At 41.3% G+C, this 24,508-nt stretch overlaps 1 protein-coding gene across 5 annotated transcripts in view; it reads right to left on the reverse strand.

The window, feature by feature from the left end:
• LOC134350684 (GDNF-inducible zinc finger protein 1-like) overlaps window positions 1-23,193 on the reverse strand; it is a 40,015-nt gene extending 16,822 nt beyond the window's left edge. For 3 of the 5 annotated variants that reach the window (XM_063056233.1, XM_063056229.1, XM_063056232.1), the window contains exons 1-7: window positions 22,955-23,193; window positions 15,472-15,606; window positions 11,817-13,164; window positions 2,975-3,952; window positions 2,373-2,467; window positions 756-923; window positions 22-179 (exon numbers count right to left, since the gene is read on the reverse strand). In XM_063056233.1, the coding sequence (XP_062912303.1) occupies window positions 22-179; window positions 756-923; window positions 2,373-2,467; window positions 2,975-3,952; window positions 11,817-13,164; window positions 15,472-15,526 (2,802 nt within the window). In that variant the 5' untranslated portion in view covers window positions 15,527-15,606; window positions 22,955-23,193. Of the gene's footprint in view, window positions 1-21; window positions 180-755; window positions 924-2,372; window positions 2,468-2,974; window positions 3,953-11,816; window positions 13,165-15,471; window positions 15,607-20,402; window positions 20,571-22,954 lie in introns of all 5 variants that reach the window. The other 2 variants (XM_063056230.1, XM_063056231.1) reach the window with 2 other exon arrangements.
• Window positions 23,194-24,508: the final 1,315 nt, after the last annotated feature.

The raw sequence follows: 24,508 nt of genomic DNA on the forward strand, positions 1-24,508 counted from the left end.
GCAGAAATGTGAAGTACTTACAGACACGTGTCTTCTCAGTGTGGACATATCTGTGAAAGTTCGCTCACAAGCCCTGCACTTGTAAGGCTTCTCCCCTGTGTGAATTCTTTGGTGACGCCGAAGTGCCCCCTGTTGGGTAAAAGCTTTTCCACATTGTTCACAAAAATATGGACGTGTTTCTGTAAAACAAAAAGATTCAAAAAAATCATCACAAATAATGATGATAAAATACTGTAACTTTCATCCTGAACAACCTGTTCTGAAAAGTGCAATGACTGATCTCCAGTTGATTGGCAGTCTCTGATGTGCTTTGTGGCCAGGTTAGTTGTTTTGCATGGTCTATCTCAGTAGCTTGCCAATCTCAAGTGGCCAAAAATGCAACTGAGGAATTTCACTCCAAGAATTCAAATACATATGATATTCCAGGCTCCATAAACATTGCATGGGATGCAAGAAGCAAGCAAATTTTGCTAATTTATTTTTTTAAATTATTGGTTAGCCCGTTCATGCCAATTCTGAACAACGTAGCTTAGGAAGGGAAAGAAGAGTTTTGAAGGATATGGAATGAGTTGCAAAGGGAAAATAGAGAAGTTGGAAGTGTTTTCATCTGAACAGAGAAGTTCAAATAATGATTTATCTACCTCACAATGAGTCTTACTTTGACTTGCATAGAAACTCAAAAGGAATAAGCAAAACTTTGGGTCAACAGATATTGTGAAGAGACATTAATCCCCCTTAACAGAGTTGCTGCAGACCTGCATGTATATTGCTGTGTTGGGCCAAGGAGGCTCTCAGACCAAAGGTTTTCCCACACGCATCACATTTGTAAGGTTTTGCACCCATATGACATCGCTTGTGACATTTCAAGTACTCATTGGTGGCAAAATGCTTCCCGCAAACATCACAGCCATAAAGGCGCTCCCCTGCAAAATAAATGAAACATTATCCATCACTTGTCCAAGCAAACTGTTTAAATAAGAATCTAATAAATTATGAATATCCTAATTCAGAATTCCACTTATAACATACATTAATAAAATAATTAATAAAACTGGTCATTTATCTATTTCTAAAATAGATAAATGGCTACTGTAGATTCAAGAATGCCAGGTCTATGCGGTATTCAACTTCCATGCATGAAAATTTCACCAGCAATCACCGACAGCAATTATGAGTTGGAATCCTGGTCAGTTTTCCCTCTCTACTGGAGGTACAAAGATGAGAAAACTCAATTTACCTGAGGAATTAAACTGGTATCTTTCCACTTGAGGAATCGAGCAGGTACTAATAGTTAATTAGATATTCTACTCAAGCTGTACCAATTAAGTGGAATCAAACAAGAAACTCAATGTTTTTTTTACTGAGAAGCAGAATACAGTTAATCCCAGATATAACATTTTAAATACATCAATTAAGACTTGGCTTATAGTATAGAAGAGAAAGAGTTCCCTAATGATGCTGGAAACCTCTGACTGTTTCTTTTTAAAATAAAAAAATCACTCTTACAAAAGCAGTTTGGTACAGGCATTACACCAGGGAGAAATTGTTCTTCGAGGTTTTACAAACAGATTTTTAAAAGAAAATTCTGTTATTCTGGATTGATTTTACTTCGAAAATGGTATCATGAAAAAGATCTGAAACGTGCTTTATAAATGCCAGCTGCCATAATCATTGTATAACTACTAATGTATAATGATGCATTAAAGGTGAAACCCAAAAAACTCTATAGATTAGGATATCTGTCCTTTTTGGTGGTTGATAAATATGGGACATACCCCAGCAATTAATTGTTTCACATAGTATTTTCATTGTTTCAAATGATAATTTTATAGACACGATAATTTTTAGAGGAGCAATGGACCAGATAATGATGGATCAACAATAGTAATAGTTATTCACTTCTCACAAGCTATCAACAACTTACCGGCCTTCTACGGCTACATGACTTCCAAAGCCTTGCTTGCCTCATAGCTACAGTGTTTTTCAGAATGGAGTGGACAGTGTGTGACAATGAGGCTGTAGCCATTGGAAACTTTCCTGCTCAGTTTACCCCAATGGCTTTCTATCAGAAAGCCTATTCCACTAGTTGCACTAGTATTTGAACATCAGAAACATTTAGAAAGAGTTGAGAAACATGTACTGTAAGTACTTAAAAATACATAACAGTACTTTTAAAAGAAAGTGTATTTAATACACAATGTAAGTTGGAAGCATCTGATTCAAACAAAGTGTGAAAAGGTGTAGGATTATAATGCAGGTCAGCAACCCATTCAAATGATAGCGACTGCACTAGATAACAACCAAATACATGTCAGAAGTATTATGAAATTCTGCAAAAAAATCTCATAATATATTCCATGATTGTTGCTTACCTGTATGTGTTCTCTTATGGCCATTTAACTTGGCCTTATCAGTGAAACAGGCTCCACAATCCTCACAAATATAGGGTTTTTCTCCAGTGTGTGACCTGCAATTAGTACAAAAATAAAGTTTTAAAATTTTTGTCTATGCACAATAATAGTTCCAATAAGTTCCAAAAATAAAGATATACCACATGAATTTTAGAGATAGGCAAAATTAAAATTCATTTGTATGCAAATATGACTGCAAATCGTAGAATTCTTTACGATGTGTAATGCTAGCCAACAACTATGCGTTTTACTTCCAGTTGCAAGTTACTGCTTAGTAAAAGCAATCAAATGGGCAACATAGTTCAAGTTCTAACTTCTAAAGGCATACATGAGGAAATAGCTCCCCTTCCACTTATCAGGCAATTTAAACTTCACATCAGATATAGATTTGTCAACCTATGGCACAGAATTTTAAATAATTAGATAAAAGTTAAATCACACAAGAAGGGGAGACACAATAGGGTTTTGCCCAGTTGACCTTAATATCAGAAGGGAGCACTTTCTACAAACACACAAAGATTGTTAAAAAATGAACAAACATAAACCAGGTGTAAAGATGTGACCTTGTGTGAATTTTGAGCTGTGACGGTTGGGCAAATCGAGAATGGCATATGGAGCACTCATAAGGCTTCTCTCCTGTGTGTGTCCGCATATGGAATACCAGCGCAGTTCGTGAACTCAGAATCTTTCCACAAACAGAGCATAATGGACGTTTTATACGCCCTTCATGCTTCCGAGCATAGTGGGTCCGCACGTCCCTTTTCCTCTTAAACGTAGCATTGCATAGAGTGCAAGCAAAGTGTCTTTCATCACTGTGAACACAAGCACAGTGCTCTTTCCAGCTGTTGTGGGTTGCAAAAGCCTTGCCACAAATCTCACAGTGATATACTTTCCCAGGTAGTGACTGGTGTATGTCTTTGCAGTGAATCACATACTCCTTTCTGGACTCAAATTCATCATCACACTTATCACACTTAATAATGTGATTTGATTTTTGTGATCTTCCTTTTTTACTGTCTTTCCTTGTTTCAGAGTCCTCGTCAGAATCACTTGGTTCAGGATCATGTTCATTTGAGTAGTCTACATCTTTATCATTATCATCCTCATACTCTGTGCTATTTTCTTCGTTACCCTCTACTCCACACTCTTCTTCAGCATCATTGTCATCACCATCATTTTCAAAGTCTTCAGTTTCATCATCTCCACTACCTTCATTCATAACATGACATCCTTTGTTATTTGTTAGGCCATTTTGTGCATTTGTACATTTTGTAACTTTGCCTTTATCTTCTTTAGTTTCATTTATATCACTGCATTCTGTAATTTCTCTATGAGATGTACTCTGTTGCTCTTCATCACGTGCTTCCTTGTTATTGCTAGCGTTCACGACCAAGTCATTATCTTCTGATCTATCCCATTTGTCTCTGTTACTACTGACATCCATGACAATACCAGCAATTTCATCTGGCTTATCTACCTGTGGCACTACTTTCCAGTACATAAATGGTGGCTTCTTCTCTTGACCAGATTCATGTATCTTTCTGTTAAAAAAATACACTCAATTCAATATTATTATTCAAGTTCAAAAAGTATAAATGCTTTCCTTTTGATCAGAAATAAAAACACATCAATTACGGAATAAAAATCATGTCTTAATCTTTGATGTGCATAATCTTATTTAGTGAACATCAGCAAATTAACATCTCTTGGACATTGCTTACGAGTGGTTTGATTTCCCATCAATAATACATTTAATAAGTGACGCAGAGATAATTCACATTCACAGATTTGTTGGAACTATATGCAGCCATCCATCAGTAAGGAGAATGACGAGTACCTTTCTTTTGTTTCAATTGCTTCTGTGGAGCACAATACACAATTATTTGCATATCCTTCGAAATTCATACTCAATATGTTCAGAACAAAACAATTTCATTGGTAGGAGGACTGCACAGTTGCTTAAATATTCAGATCACTTTAACATACTGCACACCTCAAGCTTAGACATATAAAAGCTCTGATTTTTATTGTTAACATTTCAAAATATTCAGTGAATATGATCTGATAAAGATAGTTTGATCTTGCTCAAAGGCAGTTGAATCAGGAAGATGAAAAAAGGATATCAGGGTCTTCTTTTGCATTTCAGAAGAAATGCCAAGGAAGTATCTTTCGTTTTTAATGTAACTATAGTTCTTAATGTAAGCAATTATTTAAAAGAAATAATTCTGTCTCTGAACATTTACCGGATGTTATAGGCAGAATGAGCAACGAGTGAAAGGGGGAATGGTGAGGGCCCACATGGTCATATAATGTATGGCATATCAAAATCACTGCGTCATAATGGTTGGATTTGATTTCCACAGCATTCCTAAATTGTAACGATACATGTAGGTAGGCACTTTTTCCAGGGTGATAAAGAAACAATAAAGAATATAGTGCCTTACCATGTCTTTGAGACATCCTAATTCATTATTTTTGTAGTACCATTGGTGTTGTTATAAGGAACATGTAACAACTTTGAATACATAAAACAAATAAACTGATAGCAATATTTTCTTGTCAGTGTTGTTGATGGATGAATATTAGTTTGGATACCTGAATAACACAAATGTACCATAGAATTCTGTTTTGCACCTTCTATTATTTTTCCAGCAATCACTTCAGCTCTTACAAAAGTGAACATTTCACCATCATTAACATGTTGGCTTTTTATTACATGCCATCAGAATAAAGATTCCTTTTAGAACAATTAGCTCAATTTTAAAACTGATTTGCACTTGTTTCAGATGGAAGAGGGGTAAACAATGAGAAATTCATGCAATATTTGCCATTCATGTTTTAAGAAATATCAAGACTTGAGAATGCCACAATTAATATGTGGATTTTAGAAAGGTTTCTTTGCTTTATTGACTGAGGCAGTTCTGAAAAAAATGATCTATTCTTTATAAATATATTGGAAGGACTCTGATTCTGTAACTCCACCATGGAGGGGCCTAAGCCCGGCTATGAAAGGAGGAAGGTTGTGCATGGGGCCAACAACCCCATCCCATTAAGCCCAGTGCTACAGAAACACCAACAGAAGCTCCAAAGACCTCATGCTTGGGAGAGGAAGGATCTTTGAAGATGGGCTACACCTGGGGACAATTTGAAAGACTGGCCCAAGAGAGAGGACTCTGGTGAGCTGTGGGCCTAAAGATAGACAAGTCCCCTAGTCCTAATGGAATGCATCCCAGGGTACTGAAAGAAATGGCAGAGGTTATTATAGAGGCTTTGGTGATAATTTATAAAAATTCTCTGGACTCTGGGCTTGTCCTGGCAGACTGGAAGAAGGTGAATGTCACACCACTGTTCATAAAAAAAATGTAGGCAAAAGGTGGTAACTTTGGACCAGTTTAACATCTGTAGCTGGGAAAATGCTTGTAGCTATCATTAAAGAAAAAGTAGCAAGGCACCTGAAAAGAAATGAATCCATCAGGCAGACGCAGCATGGATTCAGCAAAGGCAGGTCCTGTTTGACAAACTTACTGGAGTTCTTTGAGGATATTACAAGCACAATAGATAGAGGGGAACAGATGGACTTTATTTACTTGGATTTCCAGAAAGCGTTCAATAAGGTGCCACAAAAGAAACCCATCCATAAGAATGCATAGAGTTGGGGGTGATGTATTAGCATGGATAGAGGATTGGTTAATCAATGGAAAGCAGAGAGTTGGGACACATGGGTGTTCCTCTGGTTGGCAATCAGTAGTGAGCGGTGTGCCATAGGGGTCTGTGCTGGGCCCACAACTGTTCACGATATACATTAATGATCTGGAAGCAGGGACTGAGTGTAGTGTTTCCAAGTTTGCTAATGACACTAAATTGAGTGGAAAATCAAATTGAAGACACGGAGACTCTGCAGAGAAATATAGATAGGTTGGTGGGCAAAGGTCTGGCAGATGGAGTACAATGTTGGTAGATGCAAGGTCATCCACTTTGGAAGGACAAATGTAAGATCAGATTATTATTTAAATGATAAAAGATTTAGAGGGACTTGGGAGTGCTTGTGCATGGATCACAAAAGGTTGGTTTGCAGGTGTAGCAGGCTATCAAGAAGCAAATGGAATGTTGGTATTCATTGATAGAGGGATTGAATTTAAGAGCAGGGAGGTTATGCTGCAACTGTACAGGGTACTAGTGAGGCCGCATCTGGAGTACCACGTGCAGTCCTGGTCTTCCTACTTGAGGAAAGATATACTGCCTTTGGAGGCGGTGCAGACGAGGCTCACCAGGTTGATTCCAAAGTTGAGGGGGTTAGACTATGAGGAAAGGTTGGGACTGTACTCGCTGGAATTCAGAAAGATAAGAGGAGATTTTACAGAAACATATAAAATTATGAAAAGGATAGATAAGATAGAGGCAGGAAAGTTGTTTCCACTGGTAAGTGAGACTAGAACTAGGGGACATAGCCTAAATATTTGGGGGAGTAAATTTAGGACGGAGCTGAGGAAGAACTGCTTTTCCCAAACAGTGGTGAATCTGTGGAGGTCTCTGCCCATTGAAGCAGTGGAGGTACCTCAGTAAATATATTTAAGGTTGGATAGATTTTTGCAATAATAGGGGAATAAAGGGTTATAGGGAAAAGGCAGGTAAGTGGAGAAGAGTCCATAGTCAGATCAGCCATAATCTTATTGAATGGCTGAGCAAGCACGACGGGCCTGATGGCCTACTCCTGCTCCTATTTCTTATGTTTTTAAGTAACATAATAACCAACGAATATCCAGTGGTGGACTCAATTGTTTAAAAAAAGTTCTATGTTCAAAATTAGTTGCATTATTTGGTTATATCTTTATAAAACTCAAAAACTTCCATTGGGGCACTAGACATCCTCAAATATCATTGATAAATGTACTGGACTTGAACAGATCATTTCTTCAGTGGTTTGATTGGGGCACAACTGGTCAAGCGCGTGAAGTCAGCCAGTGAGAACAGCGAGAAGAGTTTAAAGGCAGAAGGTTACTTCTTCAGCGGTTTAATCAGGGCACGACTGCACAAGCACGTGGATGTCAGCCAATTAGAACAGTGAGAAGAGTTTAAAAGGAGACAACTTTACAGAGTGGTCATCAGAGGAGCAGGCGACGGAGTAGAGGGAGACAGAGTAGGAGGGCTTCGGCGATAACAGATCGAGGCAAGGTAGGTTGCCTGAGTAGAATACAGACAGGAAGTATGTGTGTGAGGCCGGTTTTCTGTGCTCGGTGTCAGATGTGGGAAGTCCGGGAGACTCCCAGCCTCCTGGACAGCCACATCTACACCAGGTGCGTCCTTAGGGACCTCGTTAGGGTAATGGAGATGCAGCTCGATGACCTTGGTCTGCTCAGGGAGAGTGAGGAGGTGATAGAGAGGAGCTATAGGCAGGTACTCACACTGGGGCCTGGGGAGACAGATAAGTGGGTAACAGTCAGGAAAGGGAAGGGCAGGAGTCAGAGACTAGAGAGCACCTGTGGCTGTACCCCTTGACAATAAGTACTCCTGCTTGAGTACTGTTGGGGGGGGGGGGGGAATGACCAACTTGGGTGAAGCAACAGTGGCTGCGCCTCTGGCAGAGAGTCTGGCCCTGTAGGGAAGAGAAGAGGGTGGCAGCAGTGATAGGGGACTCTATAGTTAGGGGGTCAGGCAGGCGATTCTGTGGACGCAGGAAAGAAGCACAAATGGTAGATTGCCTCTCAAGTACCAGGGTCCGGAATGTTTCTGATCGCATCCAAGATATCCTGAAGTGGGCAGGAGAACAGCCGGAGGTCATGGTACATATCGGTATCAACGACATTGGCAGGAAAAGGGTGGAGGTCCTAAAAAAAGACTACAGGGAGTTAGGAAAGAAATTGAGAAGCAGGACCACAAAAGTAGTCATCTCGGGATTACTGCCTGTGCCACGCGACAGTGAGTATAGGAATAGAATGAGGTGGAGGATAAATGCGTGGCTGAGGGATTGGAGCGGGGGCAGGGATTCAGATTTCTGGATCATTGGGACCTCTTTTGGGGCAGGAGTGACCTGTACAAAAAGGACGGTTTGCACTTGAATCCCGGGGGACCAATATCCTGGTGGGGAGGTTTGCTAAGGCTATTGGGGAGAGCTTAAGCTAGGGTTGCTGGGGGTGAGAACCAAACTGAAGAGATGAAGGAAGAGGCAGTTGGCTTACAAATAGAGAAAGCTTGGAGACTGTGAGAGGGAGAATAGGCAGGTGATCAAGAAGGGACCCGCTCAGACTGATGGTTTGAGATGTGTCTATTTTAATGCAAGGAGTACTATGAACAAAGTTGATGAGCCGCAGGACGTGGATCAGTACTTGGAGCTATGATGTTGTGGCCATTACAGAATTGGATGGCTCAGGGGCAGGAATGGTTACTTCGAGTGCCAGGGTTTAGATGTTTCAGAAAGGACAGGGAGGGAGGCAAAAGAGGTGGGGGCGTGGCACTGTTGATCTGAGATAGTGTCACGGCCATAGAAAAGGAGGAACACATGGAGGGACTGTCTATGGAGTCTCTGTGGGTGGAAGTTAGGAACAGGAAGGGGTCAATAACTCTACTGGGTGTTTTTTTTTATGGACCACTCAATAGTAACAGGGACATCGAGGAGCAGATAGGGAGACAGATTCTGGAAGCATTTAATAATAACAGGGTTGTTGTGGTGGGAGATTTTAATTTCCCAAATATCGATTAGCATGTCCCTAGAGCGAGGGGTTTAGATGGGGTGAAGTTTGTTAGGTGTGTTCAAGAAGGTTTCTTGACACAATATGTAGCTAAGCCTACAAGAGGAGAGGCTGTACTTGATCTGGTATTGGGAAATGAACCTGGTCAGGTGTCAGATCACCTGGTCAGGTGTCAGTGGGAGAGCATTTTGGAGATAGTGATCACAACTCTATCTCCTTTACTATAGCATTGGAGAGGGATCAGAACAGACAAGTTAGGAAAGTGTTTAATTGGAGTAAGGGGAAATATGAGGCTATCAGGCAGGAACTTGGAAGCCTAAATTGGGAATAGATGTTCTCGGAAATGTACGGAACAAATATGGCAAGTATTCAGGGGATATTTGTGTGGAATCTGCATAAGTACATTCCAATGAGACAGGAAAAGGATGGTAGGGTACAGGAACCGTGGTGTACAAAGGCTGTTGTAAATCTAGTCAAGAAGAAGAGCTTACAAAAGGTTCAAAAAGCTAGGTAATGATAGAGAGCTAGAAGATTATAAGGCTAGCAGGAAGGAGCTCAAGAAAGAAATTAGGAGAGCCAGAAGGGGCCATGAGAAGTCCTTGGCGGACAAGATTAAGGAAAATCCAAAGGCATTCTACAGGTACCTTAAGAGCAAGAGGATAAGACGTGAGAGAACAGGACCAATCAAGTGTGACAGTGGAAAAGTGTGTATGGAATCGCAGGAGATAGCAGAGGTACTTAATGAGTACTTTGCTTCAGTATTACTAAAGAAAAGGATCTTAGTGATTGTAGGGTTGACTTAGAGCGGACTGAAAAGCTCAAGCATGTAGATATTAAGAAAGAGGATGTGCAGGAGCTTTTGGAAAGCATCAAGTTGGATAAGTCACCGGGACCGGATGGGAAGTACTCCAGGCTACTGTGGAAGGCGAGAGAGGAGATTGCTGAGCTCCTGGTGATGATCTTTGCATCATCAATGGGGACGGGAGAGGTTCTGGAGAATTGGAGGGTTGCAGATGTTGTTCCATTATTCAAGAAAGGGAGAAGAGATAGCCCAGGAAATTATAGACCAGTGAGTCTTACTTCAGTGGTTGGTAAGTTGATGGAGAAGATCCTGAGAGGCAGGATTTATGAACATTTGGAGAGGCATAATATGATTAAGAATAGTCAGCATAGCTTTGTGACAAGCATGTCATGCCTTACGAGCCTGATTGAATTTTTTAAGGATGTGACTTAACACATTGATGATGGTAGAGCAGTAGATGCAGTGTATATGGATTTCAGCAAGGTATTTGACAAGGTACCGCATGCAAGGCTTATTGAGAAAGTAAGGAAGCATGGTTTCCAAGGGGAAATTGCTTTGTGGATCCAGAACTGGCTTGCCCACAGAAAGCAAAGAGTGGTTGTAGATGGGTCATATTCTGAATGGAGGTCGGTGACCAGTAGTGTGCCTCAGGGATCTGTTCTGGGACCCCTACTCTTCTTGATTTTTATAAATGACCTGGATGAAGAAGTGGAGGGATGGGTTAGTAAATTTGCTGATGACACAAAGGTTGGAGGTGTTGTGGATAGTGTGGAGGGCTGTCAGAGGTTACAACGGGACATTGATAGGATGCAAAAATGGGCTGAGAAGTGGCAGTTGGAGTTCAACTCACATAAGTCTGAGATGGTTCATTTTGGTAGGTCAAATATGATGACAGAATATAGTATTAATGGTATGACTCTTGGCAGTGTGGAGGATCAGAGGGATCTTGGGGTCCGAGTCCACAGGGACAGTCAAGGCTGCTGCACAGGTTGACTCTGTGGTTAAGAAGGCATACGGAGCATTGGCCTTCATCAATCGTGGGATTGAGTTTAGGAGCTGAGAGGTAATGTTGCAGCTATATAGGACCCTGGTCAGACCCCACTTGGAGTACTGTGCTCAGTTCTGGTCACCTCACTATGGGAAGGATGTGGAAACCATAGAAAGGGTGCAGAGGAGATTGACATGGATGTTGCCTAGATTGGGGAGCATGCCTAATGAGAATAGGTTCAGGGAACTCAGCCTTTTTTCCTTGGAGTGATAGAGGATGAGAGGTGACCTGATAGAGGTGTATAAGGTAATGAGAGGCATTGATCGTGTGGATAGTCAGAGGCTTTTTCCCAGGGCTGAAATTGCTAACACGAGAGGGCATAATTTTAAGGTGCTTGGAAGTAGATACAGAGGAGATGTCAGTGGTAGGTTTTTCTTATGCAGAGAGTGGTGAGTGCGTGGAATGGGCTGCCAGCAACGGTGGCAGAGACGGATACGATAGGGTCTTTTAAGAGTCTCTTGGACAGGTACGTGGAGCTCAGAAAAATAGAGGGCTATGGGTAACCCTAGGTAATTTCTCAGGTAAGGACATGTTCGGCACAGCTTTGTGGGCTGAAGGGCCTGTATTGTGCTGTAGTTTTTCTGTGTTTGTAGATGTCAGTGCATTTACAAATTCTGTGCTGAACACAATCAGACAATACAAATAGATCCTACTGAAAGGAGGTATACAGAATACTAATGGTACAGTATTGAAGGGAATTCTGAATTTTAAACAATACAGTAGAGATACTGGGTTTACCACTAATTGTTCTGTATTTATCTCTAACAGGACTAAGAACAGTTTGGTACTATTTTTCATTTCAATGATTATTGTGAAAAGCAACATTAGTTTATTAAGAAACATAGCAATATTTAGGGGAATTGGAATACCTTACGTGAGTGTTGTAAGCAGACCGCTGAGCGAAGCTGGCCGGGCAATACTGGCATTTGTAAGGCTTCTCTCCTGTATGTGTTCTGATGTGGACAGTCAAGCCACATTTTGAACTAATAACTTTGTCACAAAAAGGACATGTCTGAGGAGCTCTTTTCTTCTCATGCACCCTCCTAATATGGTCATTGATGTCCTTTTGGCGTTTAAATCGCTTGTCACACAATGAACATGCAAAGGGACGCTCATTGTTGTGAACAGTCAGTCTATGTTGCCTTAGGTTCTGATAATTGGAAAATAGCTGAGAACATGTATTGCAGCTGTACTTTACCACAATGGTAATGTCATGCTCAGAACTCATATGAGCTTGATAGGGTTTCAAAAACTGAAAAGTCTGGTGACATTTGTCACATGTATAATTCTGATTCATGCGTTTGGAGGCACTCCGAGTTACTTTTCTCAACTCATAGTTATCTGCACTTTCGAGTTCATCCTGTATACCATCTTCATCTTCTAGATAGGGGAGCTTCTTGATCACAATTCTAGTTTCTGAAGAATCAGCCTGGATTATTGGATTAAACCTGTGGTTATCTTTTTCAGTAATCTCATCAACAATATTAACATTCTTCATGTTTACATTTTTTGTGGCATATGTTGTTGATTTACCTATTCCTGTGCTTGGATCAATGACAGTGACTGACCCAGTGACTTTTTTTTTACTTCCCTGTTGTATGCAGTCATCTAATTGCGATTGTTTTTTTTCAAATGTATTCTTTTTTGCTACTTTGTCCCAAAGTCTGTTTCTGACTGGCGCAGCAACAATCTTGGATGAATCCTTTGTCTCCAGGTCATCCAGATCCCGTGAATATGTTTTACTCCAATCATTTTCAGGTTTATTAGAAGTTTGGTGCTCTTTGCAGACTTGTTCCCTTACATCTGAACTTTGTGTCAAAAGCTTCACCTTCAAATGTTCACAAGCTTCCACAAGATCCTTACATTCTAATCTTTCAGCAACCTCTTGCATTCGATATACATTCTGTGGATCAATCTGTATTTTTGTTGTGTATACAAACTCCAAAAAGGAAGTAAAATCCTCAGTGTAAATATCCTGCAAGGTGACTGTAGCTTCCTTTTTTACAGACAGCTCATCTCTCAGGAATATTTCCCTAAAGTAATTGCTTGAGGCAGCCAGCACTGCTCTGTGAACAGCAAACTCTTCCTGAACTCCAAGGTGTTCTGTGTGGACAGTTACATCACACAGATGGCCAAACTGGTAAAAGGTATGCAATGCGCTCAAGAGATTTGAAGCAGCATCCTTCGATTCCATAGTAACTTTGGATGGCTCCATCCCTTTGAAAAAAGAACAGGAAAACATAAACATTGAACTAATTATTGGTCATTTAAATGTTACTCTTACTTCCTAATCAGTGACTTTATTAAATTAAGGAAATCAGGCAATATTTTGAGCAAATTTGCTTTAAAAGTCAGTAACTCCATTTTGAAGTCCAAACCATGTTCTGACGTAGATCAGGGAAATAACCCTTACTTGAAAAACCATTTAGAACCACACTTCCAGACTCCATCATATTACCATCACTTCTATCATAATCAAGAGATTTCCAAACTTCAAAGTAACTGCTCAAGGATCTGAAGAGCAACAAGAAACGTGTAAGAGTTCCCTGGTGAGCATATGGTCCTGTTGCAAACAACTGTGATCGACAATTCCATTTAACTTTTCTTCTCCCTTAACCTTTTCTTCTCCCATTCTAGAAAAACAACAATGTTCCAGATTTAATTATTATTCATTGACCACTAGCAATGGGCTGGGCTTCTATTGCTGCTATGCAATTATGAAGTACAATCTCTATGCCAAGTGTTAGCTGTGCTGCTGAAACAAGACACACGGTGAGACAAAATTTTGGCATATGGTGTAATCTGATAACTGCAATAACAAAATTTAAATTTGGAACACCAAAAGCATTACAAATAAATGTTATCAGAGATGTACACTGCAGAAAAAGCTTTTCCATGAATATTGAAACATCAAAATAAAGATTTAAAGTGTGACAGCAGTATATTTATAATTAATTGCTGTGTCAATAGTTTAATTTATGGCATCAACTGAGAACCAGCTGGATACTGCAGCCAATATAAATATCTTCTCAACCACTAGAAGCAAATTAATATCTAACAAAAGGTGCAAGGACATACAAGATCAGCATTTTTTTAAAAAAAGGCTCACGAAAATACTAAACAGTGACATAGACAGCCACTGCAGATAATTGAGCAGCATTCTGAAATAAAAGTAATCTCACAGAACTTCTCAAGGGAAAACATAATTCCAATGTTAAAATTAAGAGAGAAACAGATTAAGAAACTACATTTGTCCATGACTGTCTTCATTCTCCATGTGTCCTAAAGAGCTCACAACCAAAGAAATGTGCATGTCTTGATGCTCTAAAGTACTAAATATGATGGCTGACATGTAACACCCTAAAAGTAGCAAAGTGGAATAAGTGAATCATAGGGTTGTACACTGGTGACATATATGTACTCTGATAATAGATTTACTTTGAATTACGTTTTAGTCTGTAAGATCTACCCTGGTTGGTCCTACCGAAGTGCAACACCTCACACTTGTCTGCATTAAATTCCATCTGCCATTTTTCCAGCTGGCCCAGATTCTGCTGCAAGCTCTGATAGTCTTCCTCACTGTCCAGTGTATCTCCAATCTTGGTGTCATCTGCAAATTTGCTAATCCAGTTAACCACATTATCATACAGATTATTGATATAGATGATAAACAACAATAGACCTAACACCAGTCCCTGCAGCACTCCACTAGTCACAGGTCTCTAGTCAGAGATGCAACCATCTACTACCACCGTGGCTTCTCCCACAAAGCCAATGTCCAATCCAATTTACTGCAATATTGAATACTGAGTGATTGAACCTTCTTGACCAACTTCCCATGTAGGACCTTGTCAAATGCCTTGCTAAAGTCCATGTAGATAACATCCACTGCCTTACTTTCACCAACTTTCCTGGTAACATCCTCAAAAAACTCTTGCTCAGATTGCTTAGTTATGATCTAACATGCACAAAATCATGCTAACTATCCATAATCAGTTCATGTCCATTCAAATACTCATATATCCGGCCATTAAAATGCCTTCCAATCACTTTCTCACTATTGATGTCAGGCTCACCGGCCTAAAATTTCTTGTGTTTTTTTAGTGCCTTTCTTAAATAGAAGAACAACGTTAGCTATCCTCTAATTCTCCTGTACCTCACCTTCAGTGAAGAACAATTTAATTATCTCTACTGCAGCACCTGCAATTTCTGCACTGGTTTCCTATTGAGTCTGAGGGAACACCTGGTCAGACTCTGGGGATTTATCCACCCTAATTTGCCTCAAGAGAGCAAACACCTCCTCCTCTGTAATCTGGGAGGGCCCATGACCTTGTTGCTGCTTTGCCACATTTCTATAGACTCTGTGTCCTTCTCCTGAGTAAACACATCTCTTTGGCTCCAGGCATAGATTACTATTCTGATATTCCACAGGACGAATTTTGTCCCTTAGGGTTGTATATGGTGACTTATATGTACTCTGATAATAGATTTTCTTTGAACTACCGTTCACTGTGTAAGACTTACCCTGGTTGGTCCTACTGAAGTGCAACACCTCACACTTGTCTGCATTAAATTCCATCTGCCATTTTTCAGCCCATTTTTCCAGCTGGCCCAGATTTTGCTGCAAGCTCTAATAGTCTTCCTCACTGTCCAGTGTAGCTTCAAAAAGAACAACATATCAATGGAACCATTTAGGATTCTCCTTCACCTTGTCTGTTTGAGCAACCTCTTCCTTTCTTTTAGCCCTACTGCTTTCTTTCTTAAGTGTTTTCTAGCATTTCTTATACTCCTCATTTTGCAAACTGCCTATACTTGCTATGCACCTCCTTTTTATTTTCTTAACCATGCCCTCAATATCTCTTGAAAAGCACGGTTTCCTAAACCTGTTATCTTTACCTTTTATTCTGGAAGGCTCACACAATCTTTGTACTCTCAAAATTTCACTTTTGAATGCCTCCCACTTACCAAGTACACCTTTGCCTGAAATCAGCCTGTCCCAATCCACACTTGCCAGATCCTTCTGATATCATCAAAATTGGCCTTTCTCCAATTTATAATATGAACCTGCAGACTAGACTTATCTTTTCTTATATTTATTTTGAAACTAATGTTGTTATGTTTGCAAGATACAAATTGTATCCCTACACAAACTTCAGTCACCTGCCCTGTCTCATTCCCTTTTGTTCGTCCACCGTCGACATCGATGAAGACCTCGACACGTTCCACGACATTTGCAGAGACCGCCTTCTCGACCGTTGGACCTTCCATTGGTCTCGTCCGCTCACTCCACCAGAGTCCGTCTTCACATGCTGGGATAGACAACTCCCTATCTCACCGAGGTTTTGAGACCCGTCGGCTATCCTCACCTGGTTTAGCCGACTTGTTGAAGCCGTTGCCCGGGGTGTGGCTGCTGTCACATGCAAACAGCTACGGGGAGCCACAGGTGAGAGCTGAGTGCCAGGTGGGGACCAAAGGTGGACTAACTTGAAAAGGACGTGACATGTTCCCCCCACCAGAGGTGCTACCTGACACCCCATACACCTAATTCTCATACACTTAAATCTCATTCCCTAATCAAGTATCGCACATTCTCTCTTTGGGACTTCTATGTGCTGATAAGGAAATTTCCCTGAACGTATCTGATAAACTCTATCCCATCTAGTCCTTTTACAGTATGGGGGTCCCAATCAATATTTGGAAAGTTAAAATCATCTATCATAACCTTATGCTTCTTGCAAAAGTCTCTCTACAAATTTGTTCCTTTAAATCCCTTGGATTGTTGGGTGGCCTATAATACAGCTCCACTAATGTGGTCATACTTTTCTTATTCCTCAGTTCTACCCAAAAAGCCTCACTATATGAGTTCTCCAGTCTGTCCTGACTGAGCACCGTCATTACATTTTCCATGATTAGTAATGCTACCCCTCCCCCTTTAATTCCTCCCACTCTGACACATCTAAAACATCAGAACCTGGAATATTGAGCTGCCAGTCTTGTCCCTCCTACAACAAAGTCTCACCAATGGCTACAATATCATAATTCCGTGTGTTGATCCATACCGACCTTCTCTGCCTTTTCTGCAATACTTGCATTGAAATATATGTAGCTCAAGACATTAGTCACACCATGCTCAACCTTTTGACTATTGACTTTGTCTAAGATCTTAACAGCTTCTGTCTCCACAGCTTCTCCACTATCTGTTCTGGCACTCTGGTTCCCATCTCCCTGCAGCTCTAGTCTAAACCCCTCCGTGCTGCATTAACGAACCTTCCCACTAGGATGTTAGTCCCCCTCCAGTTCAGGTACAAACTGTCTCTAATGTACAGGTCCCATCTTCCCTAGAAGAGAGCCCAATGATCCAAAAATCTGACACTTACCCTCCTACACCAACTCCTTAGCTACCTGTTAAACTGCATTGCCTTCCTAGTTCTGGCCTCACTAGCACATGGCAAGGGTAGCAATCCTGAGATCACAAACCTGGAGGTCCTGCCCTTTAACTTCTAGGCCTTTCAACATTCTGTAGGTTTCAATGAGATCCCCCCCTTCATCATTCTAAATTCCAGTGAGTACAGACCCAGAGTCAACAAATGTTCCTTGTATGATAACCCTTTCATTCCTGGAATCATCCTTGTGAACCTTCTCTGAACCCTCTCCAATGCCAGCACATCTTTTCTTAGATGAGGAGTTCAAAACTGTTTACAATACTCAGGGTGAGGCCTCACCAGTGCCTTATAAAGCCTTAGCATCACATTCTTGCTCTTGTATTTTAGAACTCTCGAAATGAATGCTTAGAGAGCTTATGGTAAAGGAACCCTTAGGGACAAGTAATCATAATATGATCAAATTCACCCTGAAATTTGAGAAGAAGCTAAAGTCAGATGTATCAGTATTATAGTTGAGTAAGGGGAATTACAGAGGCATGAAAGAGAAGTTGGCCTGCATTGATTGAAAAGGAATACTGGCAGGGATGATGGCACAGAAGCAACGTGTGGAATATCTGGAAGTAATTCGGAAGGCAGAGGATACATACATCCCAAACAGGAAGACGTATTCTGAAGGCAAGATGACATAACCGTGGCTAACAAGAGAAATCAAAGCCAATGAGAAGGCATCTAATAGAGCAAAAATTAGTCAGAAGTTAGAGGACTGGGAAGCTTTGAAATACCAACAGGAAGTAACTAAAAAGTCATTAGGAAGGTAAAGATAGAATATGAAAGTAAGCAAGCCAATAATATTAAAGAAGATACCAGAAGTTTCTTCAGATACATAAAATGTAAAAACGAGGGGAGAGTGGATATTGGACCGCTGGAAAATGATGCTTGACAGGTAGTAACGAGGGACAAGGAAATGGTGGACTAACTGAATAAGTATTTTGCATCAGTCTTCACTGTGGAAGACATTAGCAGTATGGTGGAAGTTCCAGGTGTCAATGGTCATGAAGTGTGTGATGCTCTCATTACTAGGGAGAAGGTTCTTGGGAAACTGAAAGGTCTGAAGGTAGATAAGTCACTTGGACCAGATGGTGTACTCCCCAGGGTTCTGAAATAGGTAGCTGAGGCATTAGTAATGATCTTTCAAGAATCACTAGATTCTGGAATGGTTCCGGAAGACTGGAAAATTACAAATGTCACTCTACTCTTCAAGAAGGGAGAGAGGCAGAAGAAAGGAAATTATAGGCCCGTTAGTCTAACCGCAGTGGTTGGGAAGATGTTGGTGTCAATTGCTATGCATGTGGTTTTGGGGTATTTGGAGGCACATGATCAAATAGTCCATTGTCAGTGAAGAAAAATCTTGCCTGAGAAATCTGTTTGAATTCTTTGAAGAAATAACAAGTAGGATAGACAAAGGAGAATTGGTTGATGTCGTGTACTTGGATTTTAAGAAGGCCTTTGACAAGGTTACACACGTGAGGCTGCTTAACAAGCTACGGGCCCATGGTATTACAGGGAAGATTCTAGCATGGATAAGATAGTGGCTGAAAAGCAGGAGGCAAAGAATGGGAATAAAAGCAGCCTTTTCTGGTTGGCTGCTGGTGACTAGTGCTGTTCCACAGGGGTATATCTGTTGGGTCTGATCTTTTTATGTTATACGTCAATGATTTGGCTGTTTGAATTGATGGCTTTGTTGCAAAGCTTGCGGACAATACAAAGGTAGGTGAAAGGGCAGGTAGTTTTGAGGAAGTAGAGAGGCTACAGAAAGTCTTAGACAGATTAGGAGAATGGGCAAAGAAGTGGCAGATGGCATACAGTGTCGAGAAGTGTATGGTCATGCACTATTTTCTAAATGCAGAGAAAATACAAAAATTATGTGGTGCTAAGGAACTTGGGAGTTCCTGTGCAGGATTCCCTAAAGGTTAATTTACAGGTTGAGTCTGTGGTGAGGAAGGCAAATGCAATATTAACATTCATTTCAAGAGGACTAGAATATAAAAGCAAGAGTGTAATGTTGAGACTTTATATAGCACTGTTGAGGCCTCACTTGGGAGTATTGTGAGCAGTCTTGGGCTCCTCATCTTAGAAAGGATATTTTGGACAGGGTTCAAAGCAGGTTCATGAAAATGTTTCCAGGATTAAACAAGAGAAAATCTGCAGATGCTGGAAATCTAAGCAGCACACTCAAAATGCTGATGTAACTCTTCAGGCCAGGCAGCATCTATGGAAAAGAGTACAGTTTATGTTTCAGACCAATGAGGATCTTTTTTTTCTCTAGTCCTGATGAAGGGTCTTGGCCCTGAAATGGCAACTGTACTCTTTTTCAAGGATGCTGCCTGGCCTGCTGAGTTCCTCCAGCATTTTGTGTGTGTTGTCAGGATTAAACAGTTTGTCATATGAAGAGTGTTTGATGGCTCTGGGCCTGTTTTCACTAGAATTCAGAAGAATGAGGGGTGAAAACCTAATTGAAACCTATGGTGAAAGGCCTTGATAGTGTGGATGTGGAGAGGATGTTTCCTATGGTGGGAGTATCTAAGACCTGAGGACACAGTCTCAGAATAGAGGGCCATCCTTTTAGAATGGAGATAAGGAGGAATTTCTTTAGCCAGAGAGTGGTGAACCTGTGGAATTCTTTGCCACAGGCAGCTGTGGAGCCAGTTATATTTATGTATATTTAAGGCAGAGGTTGATAGATTCTTGATTGGTCCATCCTAATTGTCCATCTTGATTGTCCATCCTAAACACCACAGATCTAACCTTCATAGTGTTTGCAGAACTGCCTACTGTCATTCAACCATCTATGCCAGATCTATTGCAGAGCAATCTGAAACTAACCCCACTTCATGATCCTTCCAAATTTCATCTGATTTATATATAATTTTCCCTTGAGGATCTAGTCCATACCTAATAACCATAGGGTTAATTGCAGGACAGATAAAGGAAAAGATTTCTCTACTTTTCATGAACCTATCTTTTTGGTTGTATGTTATTAATATTAATAATGGTCTGATAGCAATGACTTACCCTTCTTGTTCCTTCTAATCTGTAAATGTCTTATCTAATGTTTGCTTCATTCTCACCCTGTAGTTAATCAAAGTTTAACACGTAATTTTCTGCTGCAATTCATTCATTTCTTGGTCTTCAAAGCGGTTAAGCCTGTTCATTTTCTTCAATTTATAGACTTTTAAATAACTAGAAATCAGAAAGACCTGAAATCATGCAACATACCAGTAACCTTTGTAAAGACAAAAACTATGACATTTTGAGCACTTTCCTTATTGTACACAGAAAATATTATTATCTACCTGTACTCTTTACACAATCTTCCATGCAGCATCTATTTTAAATTTGGCATTTTTATTTCCCCCATTAATGCTCCAGCTTCGTACTGGTTAACTTGTTCATTCTCACTTCTTTATTTTGTTATTGTGAGCACAGAAAACAGCAAACAAAATCCAGCAGACACATTCACTGTATTTTTTTTAAAAAGATGGTCAAATATGATCTGAATACACATTTAATACGGGTGGAGCTCAGTTTGATGTAAAAATACATTAAACATTTTATAGTCATTGAATTTCTGTATTCAATTTAGATTTGATATGAATTAAGCATTGTAAGTGACAAAGAAGTTCATGAAAGCTAAAAATAGCAGAAATTTAATAAACACACTTTTGCTCTTTCCATTTTGAACAGAAAAAGTTTATAAATGAAAGGCAGCGATTCTTCGCCTTATTATCTGAATACTTTTGTTGACAGGCTATGATATGATGCATAAATGTTCAAACTGCTGCAAAACAATATGGATCGAGGGCACTAATACTCACATACTTGAAATAACTTTACTTTCTATCATGGAGATATGCTAAAAGAATTCAACTTATCAATGTGCACCGAAGAATGAAAAGTCAAAAGTCAGCAAGTTCCTTATCACCTACGGAAATTCTAAAAATCCATGTTAGGAATTGAATAGTAGATTTTTTCTCCCTGCTGTTTACAAACTTTATACAAACAGGAGGTATTAGAATCATACATTAATTAAATCAGGATCTATGTTAGATGTGCAAAAGGGGCAATGTCTAAAGACAGATACCCAGAAACTTGATCAAATCTCACCACAGAAGTTTGAGAATGTAAATTCAGTACAAAAAAAGCCTGGAAAAGATTAATATCTTGTCATTAAAATGTGACCAATGTATTATTACGAGAGAAAAAAAACACAAATAGCTCAAGATCCTATCTAAGAGAGACTTTGCAGAAATTGTTGATTCATGAACACGGAAGTGAGATATATGCATGGAAGTACGAGCACAATGAGATCAGTTAGGAGTCAACTACAGTCAGAGAGCAAGAAAAAAAATAAACATGTGGACTGCCTGCTAAGGGTTCAGGAAGGTAGGATGGAATAGGTGAGGGTTGAGGTCTGGGTTTGACAAAGGCTAATAATATCTCCTTCCTGGGTCAAGCCATCTTATGCAACCCCAATCCTTGGTCCTCAACACGATTCATGAGAGAACACCAATATTAGCAGATACATAATATTTCTGTTTTCTTCTTGCAAAAATGATTTACAAAGGTCAGATATTTGCAATTTGCTATTAATAAAATTGAGCTATTTATTTTGTTATATTATAGCTCTTGGCTACTATTCAACTGCAACGTTTTTTTAATGAAGTTCACCCAGGGTGATCTTAAACAAATGAAATCTGCCATTCTTGTAGTAAAGAAAAACTGCTGGAAGATGCGCTACATGTGTGGACAATTGATGTTTGGATTGAGGTCCTTCATTTCAACCTGAAACACCAACTATCAATTTCCCTCCACAGTTGACATCTGACATTTGGATTTCTTTTTAGTTTTCCAACTTTTCATACCATTTATTTGCAGGACATTCTTGACAATCTGACTCCCCCATACTTATCTACTGTATTGAACAGCTCCATTTCAGGGCCAATCTTACTCTTTTCTTACTTTAATCTTCCTCTTTCACCCAACATGAGTATCACAACGGTGCCTGGCTTCCACCATCCCATTAAAAGCTAACCTCCCACAACTGCACCTGTTTCAGCCAATGCTCTAAATGTATCTGGCTTATCACAAATCAATTTCCTCTGCCAACCCAATAACATCTGGGAAACATTTCCTCCTCCTCCTTGCTTACCAACTCCCACCTGCCTCCCCCTAGCTATACCTGTTCCACTTCTTCTGCCTCACCACTACCACCACCCCAACCCTGTAAATGGCTCTTAACTGACCATCCCTTGGCTCCTGACCTTCCTCACCCAGTAACTTACTGATTCCGGCCCTCTGCCTCCTACACTTCCACTGCTACCTGGGTCTCTTCCCTGCAACCAAGCCCGCTCCCTAACTCTAGACCTCTTCCCCTGCATTTCTAGTTCTCCCACTCCATTTTATCTATTTCAGGTATACCTCACCTGGCAACCCCCCCCCACCGTTCTCGCTTCCTCAGCCCGCTGTCAGTTTGACATTGGTGACCCGGAGCACCCACCGATCCCCCCAATCCTTTCCGGCCCAGCGCCAGCGACTCCCAACACAGATCGGGCTCAGGAACTTACCCAGCGGCTAGGCTGCGCAGGGCCTACGCTGTCGGAGCCGGGGGGGTGAGGGAAGGAGGAAGAGGAGGAGGCTCTAGGCCGCCATCAAGGCTTGCAGCTCTGCGGCTGGTGCCCGTCCCCTCTGTCGTGTCGCGAACGGAACGCGTGCACGCACACAGCTGAGCCAAAGCAGGCACGCGCCCGCTGCTCACAGACCAGCACGGCACCGCGCCTGCGCGCTCCCGGCGCCGACTACTTGACAATTCCCTTGGTGGATAGAAGTCACGGGAGTAAAATGGGCGTGGGCTCCGGGTGTCACGTAGTCAACGACCCTACCCACACCCGCCGGCTTGTTCACCCAGGGTTCTACCGACAACTGGAACTCTCGGTTGCCCAACTGCAGGATGCTTAGCAGGAAAGAAGGCATCTTGGGTAATGTCTCAACCCAAGCAAGGCTGCAGGACCGGATGGTGTCAGTACCAGGGTGCTTAAAGCCTGTGCCCCTCAACTATGTGGAGTACTTCGCCATGTACTCAACCTGAGCCTGAGGCTCCGGAGGGTTCCTGTACTGTGGAAGCCGTCCTTCCTCGTCCCTGTGCTGAAGATGCCACACCCCAGCAGCCTCAATGACTACAGACTGGTGGCATTGACCTCCCACATCATGAAGACCCTGGAGAGACTTGTTCTGGAGCTGCTCCGGCCTATGGTCAGGCCACACTTAGATCTCCTCCAGTTCGCCTACCAGCTCCGACTAGGAGTTGAGGATGCCAACGTCTACCTGCTGAACCGTGCCTACGCCCACTTGGACAAGCCAGCGAGCACTGTGAGGGTCATGTTTTTTGACTTCTCCAGTGTCACCATCCACCCTGCTCTGCTAGGGGAGAAGCTGACAGCGATGCAGGTGGATGCTTCCCTGGTATCATGGATTCTTGATTACCTGACTGGCAGACCACAGTACGTGTGCTTGCAACACTGTGTGTCCGACAGAGTGATCAGCAGCACTGGGGCTCCACAGGGGACTGTCTTGTCTCCCTTTCTCTTCACCATTTACGCCTCAGACTTCAACTACTGCACAGAGTCTTGTCATCTTCAGAAGTCTTCGGATGACTCTGCCATAGTTGGATGCATCAGCAAGGGAGATGAGGCTGAGTACAGGGCTACGGTAGGAAACTTTGTCACATGGTGTGAGCAGAATTATCTGCAGCTTAATGTGAAAAAGACTAAGGAACTGGTGGTAGACCTGAGGAGAGCTAAGGTACTGGTGACCCCTGTTTCCATCCAGGTGGTCAGTGTGGACATGGTGGAGGATTACGAATACCTGGGGATATGAATTGACAATAAACTGGACTGATCAAAGAACGCCGAGGCTGTCTACAAGAAGGGTCAGAGCTGTCTCTATTTCCTGAGGAGACTGAGGTCCTTTAACATCTGCCGGACGATGCTGAGGATGTTCTACGAGTCTGTGGTGGCCAGTGCTATCATGTTTGCTGTTGTGTGCTGGGACAGCAGGCTGAGGGTAGCAGACACCAACAGAATCAACAAACTCATCCGTAAGGCCAGTGATGTTGTGGGGAT

Source organism: Mobula hypostoma, chromosome 8 (assembly GCF_963921235.1).
Source record: "Mobula hypostoma chromosome 8, sMobHyp1.1, whole genome shotgun sequence".
NCBI lineage: Eukaryota > Metazoa > Chordata > Chondrichthyes > Myliobatiformes > Myliobatidae > Mobula > Mobula hypostoma.